The sequence below is a fragment of the Saccoglossus kowalevskii genome, chromosome 15 (genome assembly GCF_978046115.1).
Source record: "Saccoglossus kowalevskii chromosome 15, keSacKowa6.1, whole genome shotgun sequence".
Lineage (NCBI taxonomy): Eukaryota > Metazoa > Hemichordata > Enteropneusta > Harrimaniidae > Saccoglossus > Saccoglossus kowalevskii.
In genome coordinates, this window is record NC_140655.1 from 13,237,091 (window position 1) to 13,257,693 (window position 20,603).

At 35.8% G+C, this 20,603-nt stretch overlaps 1 protein-coding gene across 1 annotated transcript in view; it reads left to right on the top strand.

Moving 5' to 3' along the window:
* Positions 1–20,603, top strand: part of LOC100367057 (intermembrane lipid transfer protein VPS13D-like) — an 88,597-nt gene that overhangs the window by 58,792 nt on the left and 9,202 nt on the right. The window contains exons 49-64 of the mRNA XM_085508442.1: positions 1,807–2,020; positions 2,755–2,977; positions 3,958–4,140; positions 4,814–4,980; positions 5,696–5,827; positions 6,329–6,473; positions 9,073–9,248; positions 9,414–9,537; positions 10,208–10,280; positions 14,806–14,962; positions 15,327–15,435; positions 16,089–16,316; positions 18,191–18,263; positions 18,356–18,522; positions 19,321–19,464; positions 20,149–20,298. Of these exons, the coding sequence (XP_085364568.1) occupies positions 1,807–2,020; positions 2,755–2,977; positions 3,958–4,140; positions 4,814–4,980; positions 5,696–5,827; positions 6,329–6,473; positions 9,073–9,248; positions 9,414–9,537; positions 10,208–10,280; positions 14,806–14,962; positions 15,327–15,435; positions 16,089–16,316; positions 18,191–18,263; positions 18,356–18,522; positions 19,321–19,464; positions 20,149–20,298 (2,465 nt within the window). The remainder of the gene's footprint in view (positions 1–1,806; positions 2,021–2,754; positions 2,978–3,957; positions 4,141–4,813; positions 4,981–5,695; positions 5,828–6,328; positions 6,474–9,072; positions 9,249–9,413; positions 9,538–10,207; positions 10,281–14,805; positions 14,963–15,326; positions 15,436–16,088; positions 16,317–18,190; positions 18,264–18,355; positions 18,523–19,320; positions 19,465–20,148; positions 20,299–20,603) is intronic.

Genomic DNA, 20,603 nt, shown 5'->3' on the forward strand with positions numbered 1-20,603 from the left:
TACCATTCATCTACCATTTATCTAGTGAATAGTACATCTACATGTACTATTCACTACCATTCATCTACCATTTATCTACTATTCATCTACATGTACTATTCACTACCATTTATCTACTATTCATCTACATGTACTATTCACTACCATTCATTTACCATTTATCTACTATTCATCTACATATACTATTCACTACCATTCATTTGCCATTTATCTACTATTCATCTACATATACTATTCAGTACCACTCATCTACCAGAAGCATATCTTGTATACGTAATTTCATTCACTCGTATACACTCATACTTAACACATGTAAAACTTAATTAAGCAATAAACCACTGCCGAAGGTGGGTATACCGAGTGTATATCGAGTGGTCTACCCGACTCCGGCGGTGGTTTATTGCTATTATATTATACCAACTTCATTTCTGTAGCATTTTCGACACTCTCGGCCTTTTTACAAAATAAGAAACAGTCGTTTTCGAACGACGTGTAATGAGCATCGGTGATCAGATGAAATGGGCCCTGGAACCAGTATTTAATCTCTTATCACACAGTCGCGCTCAGTACACAGAAACGCACAGAACAGCAAGTTTAGATATCATCACAATCAAAGGAAGTTTATTTCTACAACGCAAGAAACTAGCAAATAGTTAGAAATTGAATAAACTGAACAAGCTGAACGCTAAATTTACATATGAATACCTGTGAATAAATTATCATCAGCAGAAATTACCGGCAGCGCGCACTGTGCGCCATTTTTGAAAATATTTGCTGTGGACTTAATATCGTTGTCGAATTTTCTATTTTGAGTTTGTTATGCTGACATTAATTGGTCTACTAAAGGTGCAGTTATGGAACAAAGCAGATGCTGCATGTGTACTTTGATTGTGGGTTTTAGAAATAGACGCGGTGCCAGATTCTGCGTGAGTTGGTCCAGATGCTACTATGCCGGTTGTCGGAAACACCCGCTTCGAACGCTACGGTCACTTCTCTATCAGAGGATTTGTTTTTATACCAAAAACTGCGAGACAGGATACTGGATATTCATTGACTCTGATTATTGGTGACTTTGTTAGTGTAGGACCGAACACTAGCTTCGTTTTTAAGTGCCGTGAAATACATAAATGTGTCTGGTTTCAACTCCTGCCGAACGCAGTGCACACAGTTGATGTGCATGAATTGTCAACAAATTTGCTGCTGTCGAAATCTCTTTCATCATAGATCCCAATTTATTTTCACGAATACCAGACTGTCAGTGTGTGTTACATTTACATGGGGTCCCTGAAACAACGCATTTTGCAATTTGGACAAATACATTTTGAAATGCTTCAACGGGACAATTTTCGCCGCCGGTAGCATACATTTTGGCATGTGTTTCCAGCTCCCGAACATGATACTCGGCCATGTATGTTGCAGACAACGAAAATATGTCGCAAAGAATAGCCTGCAAAAATTGTAGGTTGTACATTTTTTTTTAATTAACCACTACATGTACCAAAATAAAATATGTATATAATATCTTCATGCTATCAATATTACCCCAAAATTTCCCTAAAATTTAAATGCCCTTCACTTTATTTGTTTACGAATTGAACTTGTATTCATATTCTGGGGCTTTATTTGGAACACCATAACTGTGCATTATGCTCTATTTAACCATGGCTTGCAAAAATTAAAACAGTCTCCCAACCAATCACAATGATGCATTGATGGCAGTGATACACTGGTATAATATAATACATGTAGATCGTAAATTTCATATCCCTGAATAAATTGACACATGATTCATATTGCTGTTTGCAGGTTGTGTGGATTTACCATTACTGAGTCCGAATGACAGTTTTTCCGTCCCTATGCCTCTAACATACTGGAATCTGTATGTGAGACCACGTCAAGACTGGGGTGTTCTATACTGTGAGGAACCAATACATTGGAGGAATGTGGCAAAACCTGGTGAATCACGTAGTAAGATTGTACAGTGTTTGAGACCTGGCACTGACAAAGGAGGAAACTTCAGGTAAAGTTTATGTCAAATACCTACAGTTGTATTTCCAGGTCTTTAATAGCATCTGTAACCCTAACCCTCTATACTGTGGAATACTTTATTTTCGCTGGAATTAATTTTCGCTGAAAAGGCTTTTTGGGCGTTTTGTGTAGAATTTATTTTCACTGATTTTTGATGAGTTTAATGTAAAATATATTTGAAAAAAGTATATTCGCTGGATTTTATTTTCACGGAATCATCCCTTCAGCGAAAACAGCGAAAATAAATTCCAAGCGAAAATAAAGTATTCTACAGTATTTTGCAAATCATGTTAATCACTATCAATAAAATACATTGCAACTTTTGGGCGTGGCACAATCTTTGAAAACTTTTGTTTTTGTTTTTGCTTGTTATTTTTGGTGTAATTGTGTATGGCATTTATAAATGTAAGCCCACATAACTGTTCATTGTTGATTTCAGTCACAAGTCTGAATTGAAATTTCATGGCTGCTCAAAAATGTATTTTCAAATATAACCTCAAATAAAAGGAATTTTACCCCTTTGTTGATATCATTTCTTCATGATAACCACTTTTTTTAAATTCGTCTTGTTCACTATATGGATGGCAGCCATATTAAAACACAGATAGATTTTGTAAAGGCAGCCATATTATGACATCACATGTTTTGTCATGCAAATTCAGAAAATTGTTAAATGATAAAACATGAATAATTCAACTAAGGTGTATTTATTGCATTATTGTTTAGATTATGTGCCTGCGTAAGACGTGATGGTTTCCCAGCTGACTTTCCAAATCGTAAAGGTACAGAGAGCCCACGTGTTGACTCAGCTCAGCAACCTGGACACACAATTACATTGTTGCCACCAGTTGTGCTCACAAATCTGTTACCATATGATTTGAACTATTACATCAAAGGCACTGATATCAGAGGACAGATCAAACCAGGAAAAGATGAACCAGTCTACCAGGTATGAACCAACTTTTTTTTTAACCAAAATCATCACCAAGATGTGTTCAGATTTGTTTGATTTTTCTCTAAATTTGACCAAACATTTTACAAAATTGAAAATACTGTCATTTTAACATATTTGATATGTTACAAAGATGAAGAAAAATAATTACAAATATTGGGTCGCTGAACTCAGTTCTGAGAAATTTTCACCAAATTCAATCTCAATTTTGGACCAAACAGACAAAATGTGGTTTAAGTTTTTGATCAAGAAAATTGAAATTTTCTAAATATTTTTTGCTCGGACTATAAATTTTGTGGATGGTGCCTGAAGTTGGCTTTGACAAAGGGTCAAATGCGTCAATGAGTATTCAATTGGTACTCAACAGTGCTGCTTTCGCATAAAGTCTAGTATCACTTTCCATTGGCAATGCATTATTATCCCCATCGTTGTTGTATTGGAAACATTTGGTTTGCATCATGATCATCACTATCAGATACAAGATGACTGAATTTCAGTCATTAAAATGTTAAAAAATTATAATCAAGCATCAGCTTCTGGATCCATATCTCTGACATGTGTATGTTCCAACTATACACAAGACTATATATATTAAATTTGATATTGATAACTAATGGGGACTGTGCCATGCATGGCTTGTTTCATTTGCATTGACACATTGTTACTTTTGTGTTGCAAAGCATTAAAGTCGCTCCATTATTGAGCAAAAGAAAACAAATTACAAATCATAATGAATAAAATTTCATTTACCACAAAGGTCACAGACATGTAGTGAGCAAAAATTTAGATTTGCCAATTTTCTGAAGTGGGTGCCTCCACTAAGGGAACATACATGTATGTTGAAGAAAGTTTGGTAGTTTTTTTTCATACCTGTATTTTTCTTTAGTACCGCCAGCTGACCATGGTGGCTCAATTGATTTATTTGTCAAGCAGTTTAGTTATAGCAGAGTTTACACTGGTTATCTTCTCCGTTGCAGGCTGATTTGAGCCAAGTTAGCGAGTATGGATTTGGTCTTGAGAACTATCCTGAATGCAGGGAGCTGGTGATTCCAGTGAATTTCTACCGAGATTACAAAGTCTCTGTTCGTGTGATGGATAACCAGAGGAGATTGCTGTTTCTAAATGTGCAAATTGAACCAAGAGCTGGGAAATCACTCAAGGTTAGTGTGTGGATTAACCGCTAATCTTTCATATCTTGCGGTAGTAGTGAACTAACATGAAACAAATTACTACATTCGTTTATTACAATCTGTATCACACGATCATGAATTGGAGATCCTCTGTGTGTTTAATGTGCTTTTCAATGTTGAGGCAATGTGCATTTTTTTTTACTCAATGCATATATTAAACAAAATGATAACAGCAAGAAGAACAAACAAGGTTTTCTGCCATGCTACACATGCTATATTCCGGTTGTGAATACAATTTTACATGAGCACCATGCAGGCATTCTCACAGTGACATCTGTCATTAGTTGAAACTTTATTATCTTACAGAAATTAAAACAAATTTTTTTGTTTTTTTATGCTGTATTTATCTATATATGTACTTGAATTTGATCAAATTTTAATGCATTGGGGTAATTATTTCAAATTTCGGTTGCTGCGATTTATTTTCTTGAATGAAAATAGAGCATAATTCATATTAGGTTCTATGCTTGTCATTTGATTATATATGGCTGACTGGCGGCCACTTTCATGTAGCAATTCAACAATTAAATTGAGAGACAGCTGACATCGAAGTATTCACACATGCACATTATAATGGTTTGCCTCAAGATTACCTCAGGCTGTTTCTGAATTATTATAAAATAATTTTATCTATAAATTTCAGATATCAATATCAGCGCCATATTGGTTGGTTAACAAGTCTGGTATTCCACTGGTATTTCGTCAAGATAGTGGGAAAGGTGATGCAGCTGGACAGTTTGAAGAACATGAATTGGCAAGAAGTTTATCCCCATTGTTATTTTCATACTCTGATAAAGAATGTCCATATTTGTAAGTAAAACTACCATCATATAAATCATTACAATAATACCGGTCGGTACTCAAGCTTTTCATATACTGTAAAATATTTATTTTTAGCTGGAATTAATTTTCGCTGAAAAAAATGTTTGGGTGTTTTGTGTGGATTTTATTTTTACTGATTTTTGACGAGTAAAATATGTGAAATATAGGAAAAAAAGTATATTTTATTTTCACTGAATTATTCCTTCAGTGAAAATAGCGAAAATTAATTCCAAGCTAAAATAAAGTATTTTACAGTAGTCACTCTGCTTGGGCATCTACTCTTGAAAATGGAATATATTGTTTGTGTGAATAAATCCATGTATTGTGTTTGTCAGTTTAGTGCATGTGCTGTAAAGTACGTTATGGTAAAAATAGTGTTAATGACTTGGCATACAATCAATGCACTTGTTGGCTTATATGTGCTTCTTTCTATTTGCAATCCACCCCTAACAGAGCCAATATATACTCTCCATACTTGAAACTATAGAGTGCACATAAATCAACCACAAAACATAAAAAATTTAAGAAAAAATTATAATTGCATTACATCACATTTCATAAATTTTGCTTCCACTCATTTATGATTGAAGAATCTGCTTTATGAGATGAGAAGTAGTTCCAGGAATGTTAAAATCCTCTGCATTCTCACTACATGTCAATACTAATCATATTAATGACATAATTTTCTCTGCATTTTTCGCAGATGTACAATGCGACTAGGTAAAGGTGTACACGGTGAGGAAGGTATACCTAATTGGTGCCAGCGATTCTCATTAGAAGGCGGCACTGGAGTGCGATCTCTACATGTAATACAGCATGGCCTGAGACCTGATTGGTAACAAATACTTTTTTACACCCCCTCTCTTCAAATCACTGCTCCCCTCCTCCTCAATCACTTCAGAATGAATGCGACTACAAAAATAACTCATGTGTGTAGAAAATTTAGTGAACCATGGTCATCACACCAGGCATACCAAGATTAACAAAAATGGTGACTTTGATTGTAGGAAATTCCTGGGATGATTGGAAAACATCAAAGAACAAAACACCGATGGTGACAAATGTCGCTATACACTGTACCTTTGATGGTTCACACAATGTTTTAAAACTGTTTTCTATTTTCCACCGCAGCAACGCTCAACAATATAAATCAGTCTTTTGTTTTCTGTGTTTCTGTGAACTCCCAGTTGACTGTTTTTGTGACATTGCGAACTCGCAATGGACCGTTTTTTTTTTTTGGCATTGCGAACTTACAGTATAGCACCTAATGTTCATAAAATTGTAGCCCCAATATATATATATATATGAAAACAATTAATTCATTATTGTATTATAGGGTGTATAACATTGGAATTGACATCCGTAAAGGGTTAGGAAGATACCATGAGACGCAGATTGTAACCTTTGTACCTAGATACCAATTGGACAATAGAAGTCGATTTAAAATCTCATTTGCTCAGAGACATTTTGTCAAGGGATTGGTGAGTAACAGCAAAAGGGTTTGATATGTACCCCAGTAAGGAGGTTTGTGTCAAATTAAAGATTATATATCATGTTCATTTTTAGTCCCCGTTCGGACGCAGTCCGAAAACGGGGACTTATGTTTTGCCCTGTGTGCGTCCGTCCGTCCGTGCGTCCGTGATCACCTGTATCTCGAACATGCATGGACCGATTAAGTTCAAACTTCACTCATACATCACACATTATATGGGACATATGCACATGCATTTTTTTCATGATCCGATTAACGATAGCCGAATAGCGGCCATTTTAAGGCCGAAAATGCATCAAAATCGCACATTTTCACCATTCCGGACCCGGATCTCAGTTATGCATGGACGGATTTTGTTCAAATTTGGTACATACATTAAACATAATAGGACCTTGATGCACGTCATTTTTTTTTTTGGATCGGGTTCGAAATGGCCGACTGGCGGCCATTTTGTTTTAAAGAATTCAGTTCTGGATCCGTATCTGAGACATGCTTGGATTGATCGAGTTCAAACTTCACACACACAAGGTACATCATGTCACAAATATGTATGTGCATTTGTTTCATGATCTCATTAACGATAGCCAAATGGCGGCCACTTTAAGGCCGAAAATGCATTGAAATCGCACATTTTCACCATTCCAGACCCGGATCTCAGTTATGCATGGACGGATTTCATTCAAATTTGGTACATACATTAAACATAATAGGACCTTGATGCACGTCATTTTTTTTTTCGGATCAAGTACGAAATAGCCGACTGGCGGCCATTTTGTTTTAAAGAATTCAGTTCTGGATCCGTATCCGAGACATGTCTGGATTGATCAAGTTCAAACTTCACACACACAAGGTACATCATGTCACAAATATGTATGTGCATTTGTTTCATGATCTCATTAACGATAGCCAAATGGGGGCCGCTTTAAGGCCGAAAATGCATTGAAATCGCACATTTTCACCATTCCGGACCCAGATCTCAGTTATGCATGGACGGATTTCATTCAAATTTGGTACATACATTAAACATAATAGGACCTTGATGCACGTCATTTTTTTTTTCGGATCAAGTTCGAAATAGCCGACTGGCGGCCATTTTGTTTTAAAGAATTCAGTTCTGGATCCGTATCCGAGACATGTCTGGATTGATCAAGTTCATACTTCACACACACAAGGTACATCATGTCACAAATATGTATGTGCATTTGTTTCATGATCTCATTAACGATAGCCAAATGGGGGCCGCTTTAAGGCCGAAAATGCATTGAAATCGCACATTTTCACCATTCCGGACCCGTATCTCAGTTATGCATGGATGGATTTTGTTCAAATTTGGTACATACATTAAACATAATAGGACCTTGATGCACGTCTTTTTTTTTCGGATCAAGTTCGAAATGGCCGACTGGCGGCCATTTTGTTAAAGAATTCAGTTCTGGATCCGTATCCAAGACATGTCTGGATTGATCAAGTTCAAACTTCACACACACATGGTACATCATGTCACAAATAGATATGTGCATTTGTTTCATGATCTGCTTAACAATAGCGGAATGATGGCCATTTTAAGGCCGAAAATGCATCAAAATCACGTATTTTCACAATTCCAGAACCGGATCTCAGTCATGCATGGATGGATTTTGTTCAGATTTAGCACAATGTGTTGTACATATGCAGGTGCATTTCGGTCATGATCTGCTTTGAATGTATATGTCACTCAAATATGAACGGAACGGGGACGTGTCATTGACAATGACTTGTTCTTTCTTTATTATGGATTCATGCCATCAGGATATTGAAATTATAAAAAGAAAATTGGGGTCACTGTATTGAGAGAAATCTTAATATTCACATACTGTTTTAATTAATTGCATAGTTGGACTCTAGAGGGCAGTCTTCACCTTTCATTGAGTCTGAATAAAAAGTGTGTCCTTTTGAGTCCTGATTTGTACCGCCTATTGCATGGGTTTGAAGATTTTGATAAATTAACCATTTTCCGTTAACTACGAGACCCCGCTTGATGCTCAAAATCTAACGTAAAAACAGGACAAAAAAAGCTCATAGCATTGCAGTGACGTTGAAACATGCAAAAGTTTTCTAGGAGTATTTCCGCACTTATTAATATGTTATACATATTTGGTGATGGTCAATTTTGATGAAGTAATAGTATCTCAATGCAATATCCCCCTCTCAAATCTCAGCATAAACATGTATTTGACATAGAGGTATGAAAAAAAAAATACAAATTCAAAATCCAATCGTTTGATTTTTACGACAGACGTTCAGTAAATAGAAAGTTACCTATTATTATGTAATATCATAATAAGTGCTATTAATGTATTTGACATGCGAGTTACGGTTTTGTAGCTGCTGTATTAATTCATATATTACTCTAGTATTATACAGAGCAGCTGTCTGTCATGGCTTTTTCTCCGCCATGAGCTGAGGAGATCTCAAATTACTTTCAGTTTCTCTAGCTGAATATAACTAGGTGTTTTAATACCCAACAGAGATATGCATACTCAAGTACAAATATTATGTTGCCTATAAGACAACTGATAAGTAATATCGTCTTTTTTATTTATTTACAGGGTGCAGCAGACCCTGTGACACACTTGTCAGCATTGTCAGGTTCCAGTGTGTTGTTTCACTGGCCAAGAGATGACTTAGATCGCCTTCTATGCATAAGAATAGCAGACATAGAGGACTGTAAATGGTCTGGTGGTATACAGATTGATAAAACTGATTCCTTTCACATTAATATGAGGTGAGAATGCAACATTTCTTGTTTATGTCTCACTGCTTTTATGTGTCAGTATTTGCTTGCATACATGTAGTCATGAGGTGTGTTTTCATATCGCACAATACACAGGCAAGGCCCTGAAATGTTTCTGGTCACCATGCACGTCATATTATGCATTGCAATTTACAGGGGCAGCAACGGTCGATGTATATTTTTACATGTTGAGATTACAATGAAAGCTGCTACATTCTTTGCTACATTTACCGATGCCGACCAAGTACCACCACCTTACAGACTTGATAACTTGTCAGGAGTAAGTACAATTATTATAATGACGTTTGAAATTATAATATTCCCTCATGAATGTTGTCTTTGCACATGGTACTGTAAACTGTTCAATTTTCACTGCTAGAAATATTTCCGATTTCAGGTTTTTATCACATCATGTTCCCAGACAAATTTTTACTGCTACAAAATGTTGTGATTTTCTCTGATTGCGAAAAATTGTTACTTATGATATAAAAGCTGCTTATCAGCCATTGGATACGTTTGTTTATGTAATTATTTAATTTAGTCAGCCTGAATGGTAAGGTGATTTGCTAAATTTGCATTTTAAAATGGCGGTGTGTTTATTAGGGCTCGCTTCATGCGTGGAACTTGGATTACTAAATGCAACGTCAATGATCAGAGATTCTATAAATGTTTCAGAAGAGCAAAATGTAAATAGGTTGCATAATTTATTAATTTCTCCAATAATATTGCATTAACTCTCATTTGGGCAGACAAGATCTAACATCTAACTACCGTACATGCAGCTCTTAGAAAATACTTGAGACTGTACAATCCGCTTCTTTCACCAGATGGAACGTTTTGGGGCTTGTTGGCGTCACATTGCAACTCTGCAAAATCAATCCAAAATATCTTATTTACTACATGTATTACTATTTACATTGAATAATATGTACTTATTGTATCATTTTCAGGTACCAATTCTCTACTATCAGAGTCAAGTAGCGGATAATACATTGAGGACAATAATAAAACCCAGAACTAAAGGTACATTTACATTTATGAAGAAAGTCATGAGAAATAATATGTTAATTTTAAAGGAGGGGAGGCAAGGGGGATAGCTAGTACGGTTTTACGGGAAATAAAAAGGGCTTTTCACAATTTACGAAGAAAAAAAAGACGTTTATACAGTTTACAGTGTTAACAAATGGAACATTGAATGGTCCGAAGAGCTCTCCGCCATTGCTGCGCCGTGTGAAGAGACGCATGCACATATTACCCTCGTAATGCTCTTCATTCGATTAGAGGGCCTTTTACGTCTTGACATCCAATTTTGTAGTGAATTGTGTCATCTAGTCGTTTTACAGTTTCTAAAATGTAATTTCCCTGGATTATTCTTTACGATTTTTTTTATTTGGATGTGAATTTTTGTATGTACGAGAAAAATGACACATTTTTACAGTGTACGAAACAAATATTTGATTGATTACGTTGTACGTCTAGCCTGTGATTACAGAATTACGAAATATATTTTTTCTATTTACGTTGTACGAACAAAAAAATATTGCAATTACGTTGAACGAAAATAACCCTTGCCCCCCCTCTTAAAGGGAAAGACAATTCTGCAATATGTCTTGTTATTAGTCCCCGTTCGAACGAAGTTCGAAAACGGGGACTTATAATTCGGTCTTCGTTCGTCTGTGCACATGCAGTAGTTTAGCGATTCGATTCAAAATGACTGACTGACAGCCATCTTGTTTTTTTTAAATATCGTATTTTGGACATGCTTTGTCAATTTTCATTCAAATTTGATACATAGATTATCCATGTTAGGATAATGTCTGTCCATGCGTCATATTTCAGAATCCTTTTGATCGATTCCGTTCATTCTTTTCATGTGCCTAGTACTTTATGTGGGACATATGCACATGCAGTGGTTTAGCCATTCGATTCAAAATGGCCGACTGGTGCGTCCGTCCGTCCGGAGTCATATTTCAGAATCTTTAGGACCAATTTCGTTCATTCTTTGCATATGCCGAGTACTTTATGTGGGACATATGCACATGCAGTGGTTTAGCCATTCGATTTTAAATGGCCGACTGACAGCCAACTTGTTTTTTTGAAAATGTTGTATTTTGGACATGCTTTGTGAGTTGTCATTCAAACTTGGTACATAGATTATACATGTTAGGATACATGTCCATGACAATTTCTTTCGCAATTGGGTCAAAGATGGCCGACTGGCAGGCATCTTGTTTTTTTTTTTAAATGTGGTATCTTGGACATGCTTTGTCAGTTTTCATTCAAATTTAGTACATAGATTATACATGTTAGGATACATGTCCATGCATGTATGTAAATGTGTTGAGATGGGCGTAGTGCGAGTGGTTAGTGCTAGTAGCACTAATCCGAAAAAGTACTAGATCTAGTGGTAAAAATGGCACTAGATCTAGTGCAAAAATGGCACTAGATCTAGTGCTAAAATGTGCACAGTGCGAGTGGCATTGTTATCGCATTGTCAACGACGTCGAATAATAGGAGGGGCATCAACAACCACTTCATATGCAAACTACAAACAGTATAAAACATCGGCAATATATCTGTGAGATGTCCATAATAATACTTTCTTTATATAATACCGGATTCTGCTGTAAATTCGCTCATCAGAAAAATCGTCCTGGAGATTTCACGGCTGGTGGGCGCTTATTTGGGGTGCAAAATTTAAAAAAATAATCATCAAATATTTTTGGGGGGGACTTATTTTCATTGAAATATCCTACTATGCAGACTTTCAACGCCGTTAGTTGGGCCACCCAAGACGAGAGAAACTATTGCAGAATTAACAATAATTAATAATTCTTGCTGAATTAAAAAGTAGACTGCCTGAAATGTCATTACAGTGTCGCCCAGTGTCATTTTTCAAATACATTTGTTTTTATTTTATTGGTAACGAAAGAATATTTTAAACGAAGTTTCATATAAAAACAAACACAACTGCATTGCGTAGTAGCAAACGATCACAGTTGCGTAATCCGATCATGCTGCGTTTGACAATTGTTGATTATTACTCAGTAGTGATTATAATAACGCACAAAAAATAAATTCGTTGAATTGTTATGAAATTCAAATAAAATTCAATTTAGTTTCATCGTAAGCAAATGATTCCGATCGCATACAAACGCCCGATGCTGTAGGGTATCCGCCATGTTTCTCTTGCATGAGTTGAGGTTAAATCGCTAATTAACCAATCAAAATGCTGAATGATGCCAACGTGTTCAAATCACCATAGCTTATTTAAATATGTTAATGTTATTGAACGCAACGCAGAAGAGATTTACCGATGTTGCGTGTTGTAGTACGATCTTTTGGCTTGGATTTTGATAGGAAAATGGCATGATTTTTTTTTTCAAACCTAAAAATAGTTATTTTCAAAAGATGAACTGAGCATTAGAAGAATAATTTAACATTGTTTACAGTGATAACTGCTCTTTGTCCAAACGAAGCTTATCCATTCACACTCCAAACACGCTCTTGAATAAAGCTGTGAAGGGTTTAATAAAATACGCATTTCACAACCGGAAATTCAACAGACGAACTTGTTACTTCACAGATTTTACATGTTTTAATTATTAGCAACTGTAACAAGTACAAGATTTCGAGAGTCTACAACAAAAAATCCTAAGGACTCCTAACAAATATCATTGCAGAGAAAGTGTCTAGACATATATAATATGGTCACGTTAAAAAATCGGCGAGGTATATCATATTCCGCTAACTGGTTACTTGTGTAAGCAATCGCAAACTATCATCGACATCAAAGATGAGCTACACAATGTCCATATCAGGATTAACTTGGGTTGAAAAAAAGGAAATAAGCCAGGCTTAAATGGTCACTTGAGATGCGTTGTGGACCCTTCCGTTAATACCTCCATGCTCCGAATATTACTGAATGCTTGAGATTAGCGTAATCCATTGTAAAAAGGGGCTAAGAGCTAACGTGACCAATGTTTGTGAACGAATATTGACAAACGATCACAGGGTAAAGCTAAAACAATAGCGTCGTGGCTTTTTCCCGTTAGTACCGCAGTGGTACAATGTAACAAAAGAATTGCGTGAATCCACTTTTACCATTGGTTGATTATGTCCGCAAAGGTCAATGTCATGACAACCAGACAACGATTCATTTTCTGTCTGGTTCCCAGCGGTACTGAGCAACATGCCCATTCACAGGTCGCCGTACACACAAAATCCGCCGAGCTTTACAGGGACCCGGGACTTAGACTAGCAGTATACACATTTTTTATTTAGTTCATATATGCCATCATAATTTCATTTACGAAGATCTATTTTCATTGAGTGTGGCGCCGACCAGAAATAAAACGGCACGTCAGCGATTTAAAAAAAAATCAACGCTTTATTCCACCATTTACATACAAGTTACAAGTTTACATACGCCGAAGTTGAAAACACAAACTTCCACACAATACCATTTCATACAGTGTATCTATTCACAATTTGTAAAAATTGCGAAGTTCGACCTGCAGTTTCACTGACCATGGAGCTAGTTTCCCGGCCGATCGCGTTGTTTCAAAGGTCTATTAGTTACGATTCACGTGGACAATGACATTCATGTACATACTCAATTTCCCCACTGTAGCACATTACCAATAAATGAAAGATACAACAACTTTACGTAAATATTAATTTATTTTCAGACAATTACGAGATGTCTCGACGTCGTTGACAACGCGATATCAATGCCACTCGCACTATGTACATTTTAGTACTAGATCTAGTGCCGTTTTAGCACTAGATCTAGTGCCATTTTAGTACTAGATCTAGTGCCATTTTAGCACTAGATCTAGTACTTTTTCGGATTAGTGCTACTAGCACTAACCACTCGCACTATGTCCATTTCGACACATTTACATACCTCGTCCATGACAATTTCTTTCGCAATTGGGTCAAAGATGGCCGACTGGCAGGCATCTTGTTTTTTTTTTTAAATGTGGTATCTTGGACATGCTTTGTCAGTTTTCATTCAAATTTGGCACATACTTTATACATGTTAGGATACATGTCGGATCAAGGATGGCCGATTGACAGCCATCTGACTTTTTCGCCTTACTACTATATTTCCAAGATTTATGTCATTATGTTAACATTGTAAGCCCCATGTAAAGATTTATTGTAGGGCACCATGGCAACAAGCATTCATATTCATGAGATGTATGGTAATGTAATTTTAGTGCCTCATTCCCATCCTCAGACTTGCATTTTCTCAAACATACTTACATACAATTTTAGCAAGTGCAATAACATAGCCATGCACCTCAATTTTTTTTTTTTTTTACTTTGACTTGTGGTCTATGTTTTTCCTTGCTATGTCTTAAACCAGAGGGGTCGTCGCGCAACATGTTTTCGAATTTCAAGTTTCAAAGCAACACTTGCGACGACCCCTCCACTTTAATATGATGAGCACAGAGAGAACTTTCAAAAATTTAACAGGGACTGTGTCATTTCCAATGACTTGTTATTGTATGTTCAGTTATCGTTTGTGGTTTTCTTACAGTGCCTTATGCCTGGGATGAACCAACGCTGTCGCCAAAGCTGTCATGTGCTGTACAAGGCGGATCATGTGGAACATATCACCTTGACAAACTAGGGGAAGGAGAGGGATTATTTTATGAGAACTTTATTTACATTGCCTTCACCACTACATTTACAAGGTATTGATCTCATATTGTAATAAAGTTGTATGAGTTTGGATGATCCAATTCATAAGAAGGTCAATATCAATTAAAATTAGGCATTACGCGATTTGACCCTAAAATTCAGATTGTTGCTAGCTGGTATTTAAAGGTGATTTAGGCGATAAGTTCTGAAATATGGCAGCCTCATGACATTTTTGAGTCAATCAGAATTTGTTTGGTCAGTAAGTACATGTGGTAAGGTTGTTGACAAATTTAAGAACTAATTATGATGTTTTTTTATTGATTGAATTTAAAGTAAGTCTGGCTCAATTTAGTAAAATGAAAATATGGTTAGTTCCTTTTAAAATTGTCTTATATGTTTTATCTATTTTCTGTTTAGTTGTTTGGAACCAGGTAAACCCCATGTCCTTGGCACGATTAAAGAAATAGAAAGCAGACAGTTAGTCTTGGATGTTGAAAAAGATGGTTCCGTGGTCATCAAAAAGAAGGTAAAGCCACCCTGACACTTGCACGATTTTGTGGCATGCATTGGCACGACTTGAGTCATGCCAGTGTGCAAAGTAGTCGTAAACTGGCGTGAAGTGTGCGTAAACCCGTCGTGACTGCATTCCATGTCGGGTCGAGAATTTTGAAATGTTCAAAATTTTGGTCACAACAAAATTTCACGACTGGGTTGTGAACTATACGCAAACTGTTCGTGACCTCGTCTGGACGACGCAGGAGGATGTGTGCCAGTGCGTGGCAGTGCCCGCCATGCCACAAACTGCCAAGAATAGTTCACGAACAGCTCACGTCCGAATTACGCAAACTCGTCAATGCGGAAAGTGCATAAAGTATGTGCTAACCATGCATGAACTCGTCATGCCATTTCGTGTCAATGTGGACACTGATGGGCACCCATTCGTGAACTGTTCGTGAACTCGTCATGAACTAGTCGTGAACAGTGCGGGAGCCTCCCAGTTCGTGCCCCAAAATGGCATGACTTGCCACGACAAAATCATAGCCAAAAGTCGTGCAATTGTCAGGGTGGCCTAAATGTGACGTTATTTTGCTCTTTGAATGAGGTCTTTGGAACTGTGCGTACTAATCAGCTAATTGCATATTAATTAACTATTTACCAATATGTTACCATTGCTTACAGGAACCTGGTAAGCGTTCTCAATTATGGAGGATGACTAGTATGGGTTTATTACGACATGAAGGTTCGTCCCCTCCAAGAAACCCACGTAAAACTAACAGCAGTACAACCATAGATGGTTACGTATTGGACAGCGCAGGTTTGTCATTCAGTGGTAATGCCTACGTACCACTGAAACTAAAAAAACCTGACCAGAGAAGAGAAAAGCATCAAACATGGTACTTCACTAATGTAAGTCACTCATTATATTTTGTCAAAATCTGAATGAAAACTATGCTTTCTAGTGTTTACCTTTGACCCATCCTTTTTTCCCTTAATTGACAACTCATTATATAAAAAGCTTATTCTACAATGTAAACATCAAACATGTAATATAATATATATATAGAAGTTGACATCTACATTATGTTTATATATGAGACACAGCATTATAATTTTATACCCAGAATCTAGGATTTGTACCATTGGACATTGATTTTGCTAAGAAATTTTGTTGGGTTACAATTTTGAATCCAATTGAATTCCTGAGGAATTTGACACATTATTTTTATCAAAAGTAAGTTTTGCAATGTGTGATCAGAATGTCAAATTTACCTCAAAGTCTGGCAAAAGACAATTTCTGGAAGTGCTGAAAATGTTGCCAATCTTAGAGAAATATCTTCATCAACATATGCCCTCATTACCTGGTAGCTAATACGTAGATTTCTTTGATTTATAAATTTTACTGGGTTACCATTTTAGATTCTATTGAATTCCTGAGGAATTTTACATATTTTTTTTTCAAAAGTAAGTTTTGCAATGTGTGATCAGAATGTCAAATTTACCTCAAAGTCTGGCAAAAGACAATTTCTAGAAGTGGTGAAAACGCTGCCAATCTTAGAGAAATATCTTCATCAACATATGCCCTTATTACCTGGTAGCTAATACGTAGATTTCTTTGATTCAAAGACACAACCAGGTGCTGGGGATTTTCTTAGTTATCTAAGAATTATACAGTACAGTCATAAACTACTGTGGAATACTTTATTTTCGGTGGAATTAATTTTCGCTAAAAAGGCTTTTTGGGCATTTTGTATCGAACTTATTTTCACTAATTTTTGATGAGTTTAATGTGAAATATAGAAAAAAAAAGTATATTCGCTGGATTTTATTTTCACGGAATCATCCCTTCAGCGAAAATAGCGAAAATAAATTCCTAGCGAAAATATAAAGTATTCTACAGTAAGTTTGGTTCACTGTTGATAAAAACATTCCTACTCTACATACTAAACATATCCACAGATGGGTGTGTACTGGTGACATTTACTAAACTTTTACTGATAAATATATGTTATTACTGACATTGTGTGAGGTCACCATAATTGTAAAAATACTGTGAAATACTTTATTTTAGCTGGAATTAATTTTCGCTGAAAAGAGTTATTGGGTGTTCTGTATGGAATTTATTTTCACTGATTTCTGACAAGTTGCCTGTAAAATATAAAAAAAAGGTATATTCGCTGGATTTTATTTTCACTGAATCATTTCTTCAGCGAAAATTAATTCCAAGCAAAAATAAAGTATAAAAGTGTGTACTAATTCTGGACAAATTTATTTTTATATGATGTAAATGTAAGTGTACACATAACTAAATCCAAATGGAAAACGTTTTTTCAACTTGCTGCTGTACAATTTCACCAAATATTTGGCTGAAAGAAAAAAACATTTGACCAAAACACAAGGTTGGATAAAAAGAGACATTGGCTGAAATTTTGGTAGAAAAAAAAAATAGTTTGTGTGAAGCTGGTGGAGCATTTTTATTATTGTAAAATTTTTGCCAGGTCTAATAATCCATATAATTAATAATGATAAACTTTTTCTGAATATTAGTAACTACAGTAATATCTGGAAATGTTGCCTTGCACTGGAATAAGTCATGTGTATTTTGAATGAGGACTTTGGAACTTCTCAGTTGTTCAATTTGTATCTCCATCTTCACCCACATCACTTGTTTACCTGTCAGCAACTGGAAGTGAACATGCAATGTTTTCATGCAATCAAATTAAATAAGTATGTTCTTTGTCACAACTTATTTAGTGATTTTATTTACAATTTGTTTTAAATAGGATGGAAGACTTTGTTGTGGATTGGGTGGTCTGTTTGTCCAGGCGAAAGATGGAATTCTTGGCATGAAAGAAGGTAAAAGTTTATTTTTATTTAACAACTTCAAAATAATGCCAGTCTGTCTGTCTAACAGAAAGAGTTTGTAATTTATAATTGTATGTTTGTAGGAAACATTGCTGTATTGGGTCCTGGTCATGGAGCAACCAAAGATAATATACCGGTAGAGCAAGCTGTAAGTCGACAGAAACTACGACCTGGCTCCGGTGTATTGTCTTGTCGGGTAATTGCTGATGGACCTACCAGAGTACTACAGATATCTGATATCAGACTAAGGGTAAGACACAGTCATAGTAGCATTTATGTCTTGTGAAAAACTTTTCAAATAGAAACATTGGTATGTACGCCAAACAAAGAACAGTTTTATTTCTTTTGAGCCACTGGGCAGATGCCACAACCAATGAGTGTTGTGAGTTGGAATATTTTCTTTACACTTCTTATGTTGGGAGGAATGAAGAGTGAGTACTTTCAAATTTATGCTTTTGTAGTGTTCAGTGTTACATCACAAACATATAGTCAAAAAGATGTCACCAGATAAGTTTCATAAATTTGATGTTGTCACATGACCATATTTGACGAATTGGAGTTCAATTTTTATGCACATCAGCTCATCATGACAAACTTAAGTACAAGATTCAATTACTCTTTTTAATTGGTTACAAAGTATTGATTTGGGCACATAAACTTTTTCTGTTTACATTTGAAAATGGATGGTCTCAGACGCTTTTTATTTATACCTCTAGGTCTAGGTGGTCTAGGTTTTACCGTATATTGACAATGGTATCATTTGTTTTCTTGTTCTTGAATGAAGCCAAATCTCCCAAAAACTTGCTCAACAGGATATACAAGTGAAAATCCAGGGGTGACAAGCAAACTTGCTTATCAATTACTTTTTGTTGAAAAACATATTCGTAATTCATACATGTACTCTGGAGAATCTTTCTTGTCTGTGCAAATAGCCACAAAGTTGTTCTGACAAATTTAAATTGAATGTAAATCCGCAAAGCATGATATTTTGTTGTGTGGCGTATGTCAATGGTTTCTCTGTATTAATGATTCATTTCTGGTATTACAGCAACTAGAACAGAGCTCAGTGCATGAAAGCTCTTCTGAAGAATACATTCTAATTCAAGAAAAAGGTATAGAGATGAGAAAAAGACATCTGTCAAGCAGTAGTCAAACAGAAGACGATAGAGACAAACCTGTTAAAGAGCAACAGGTGAATATAATACTTGTAATTTATTTACAATGCATTGAATGAGTTTTTGAACTCACTCATGTGATGATAACCATTGCATTTTTTTTAGAAAACTGGATTTATTATTGATGACTTGAAAGCTGGATTGATGTCTCAAGATGTATTAACCTTTTCACCACCAGTTCACAAAATAGTTCCGTTTATAGTCTGCACTTTCCTTCAGAAGATTCAGACAAAAATAGTCAAATTTTTTGAGTAAAAACTGAAAATTTACCAACATTTTGTCTGTTGGCTCCAAAATTAAGGTTTATTTCCAGAAATATTGAAGAATATGGAAAAAATAGTGCAGAAAAATTGAGAAGGAAAAGTCGGGTGGTGAAAAGGTTATGATTTCAATGTATGTTTACATTACCTATTGCTTTCTCTTTGCCATGTTTAGTGATTCCTATGGTGATCCCTAAGGCAAGGCTTAATTGTTGATTTCCCCATTCATTTTGGCTATCCGTGGATGTTTTCAATAATCAATGTTTTTGTATTTCTGCAAGCCACTATTCATTTTGTTAATGTATTACTTAACAATTTGATGGAAGGCTTTTGATAATAAATTTTAATTTCATTTGAGTGAAATCAAATTTTGAAAAAATCTATGCTTGGAAGAATCGCACACTAATGCTAACCATTTAAAATACTTTTTTCACCCTGTAGATTATTGTGAAACTTGCTGGTGGTATCGGTATATCTGTCATCAATAAAGTCCCTGAGGAATTGGTGTTTATGACATTCCGTGGAATTGATGTTAATTATACACAGACTTTGGATGGACATGAGTTACAAGCCAGTATTAGTGATATACAGGTAACGAAAAGTATAACATCAGTGTGTGTGTGTCTGTGTGTACGCATCTGTCAGTGTGTACGTTTGTCTGTGTATACATCTGTCTTTGTGCTTCTGTCTCTGTATGTGTCTGTATGCATCTGTCTGTGTATGTGTCTGTATGCATCTGTCTGACTGTTTGTGTCTTTCTCTGTATTTGCCTGTCTGTCGATCTGTGCTTCTGTCTGTATGTGTCTGTATGCATATGTCTGTGTGCATCTGTGTGTGTCAATTTGTGTATGCGACTGTCTGTGTGTGTGTCTGCCTGTTTGTGCATCTGTCTGTGT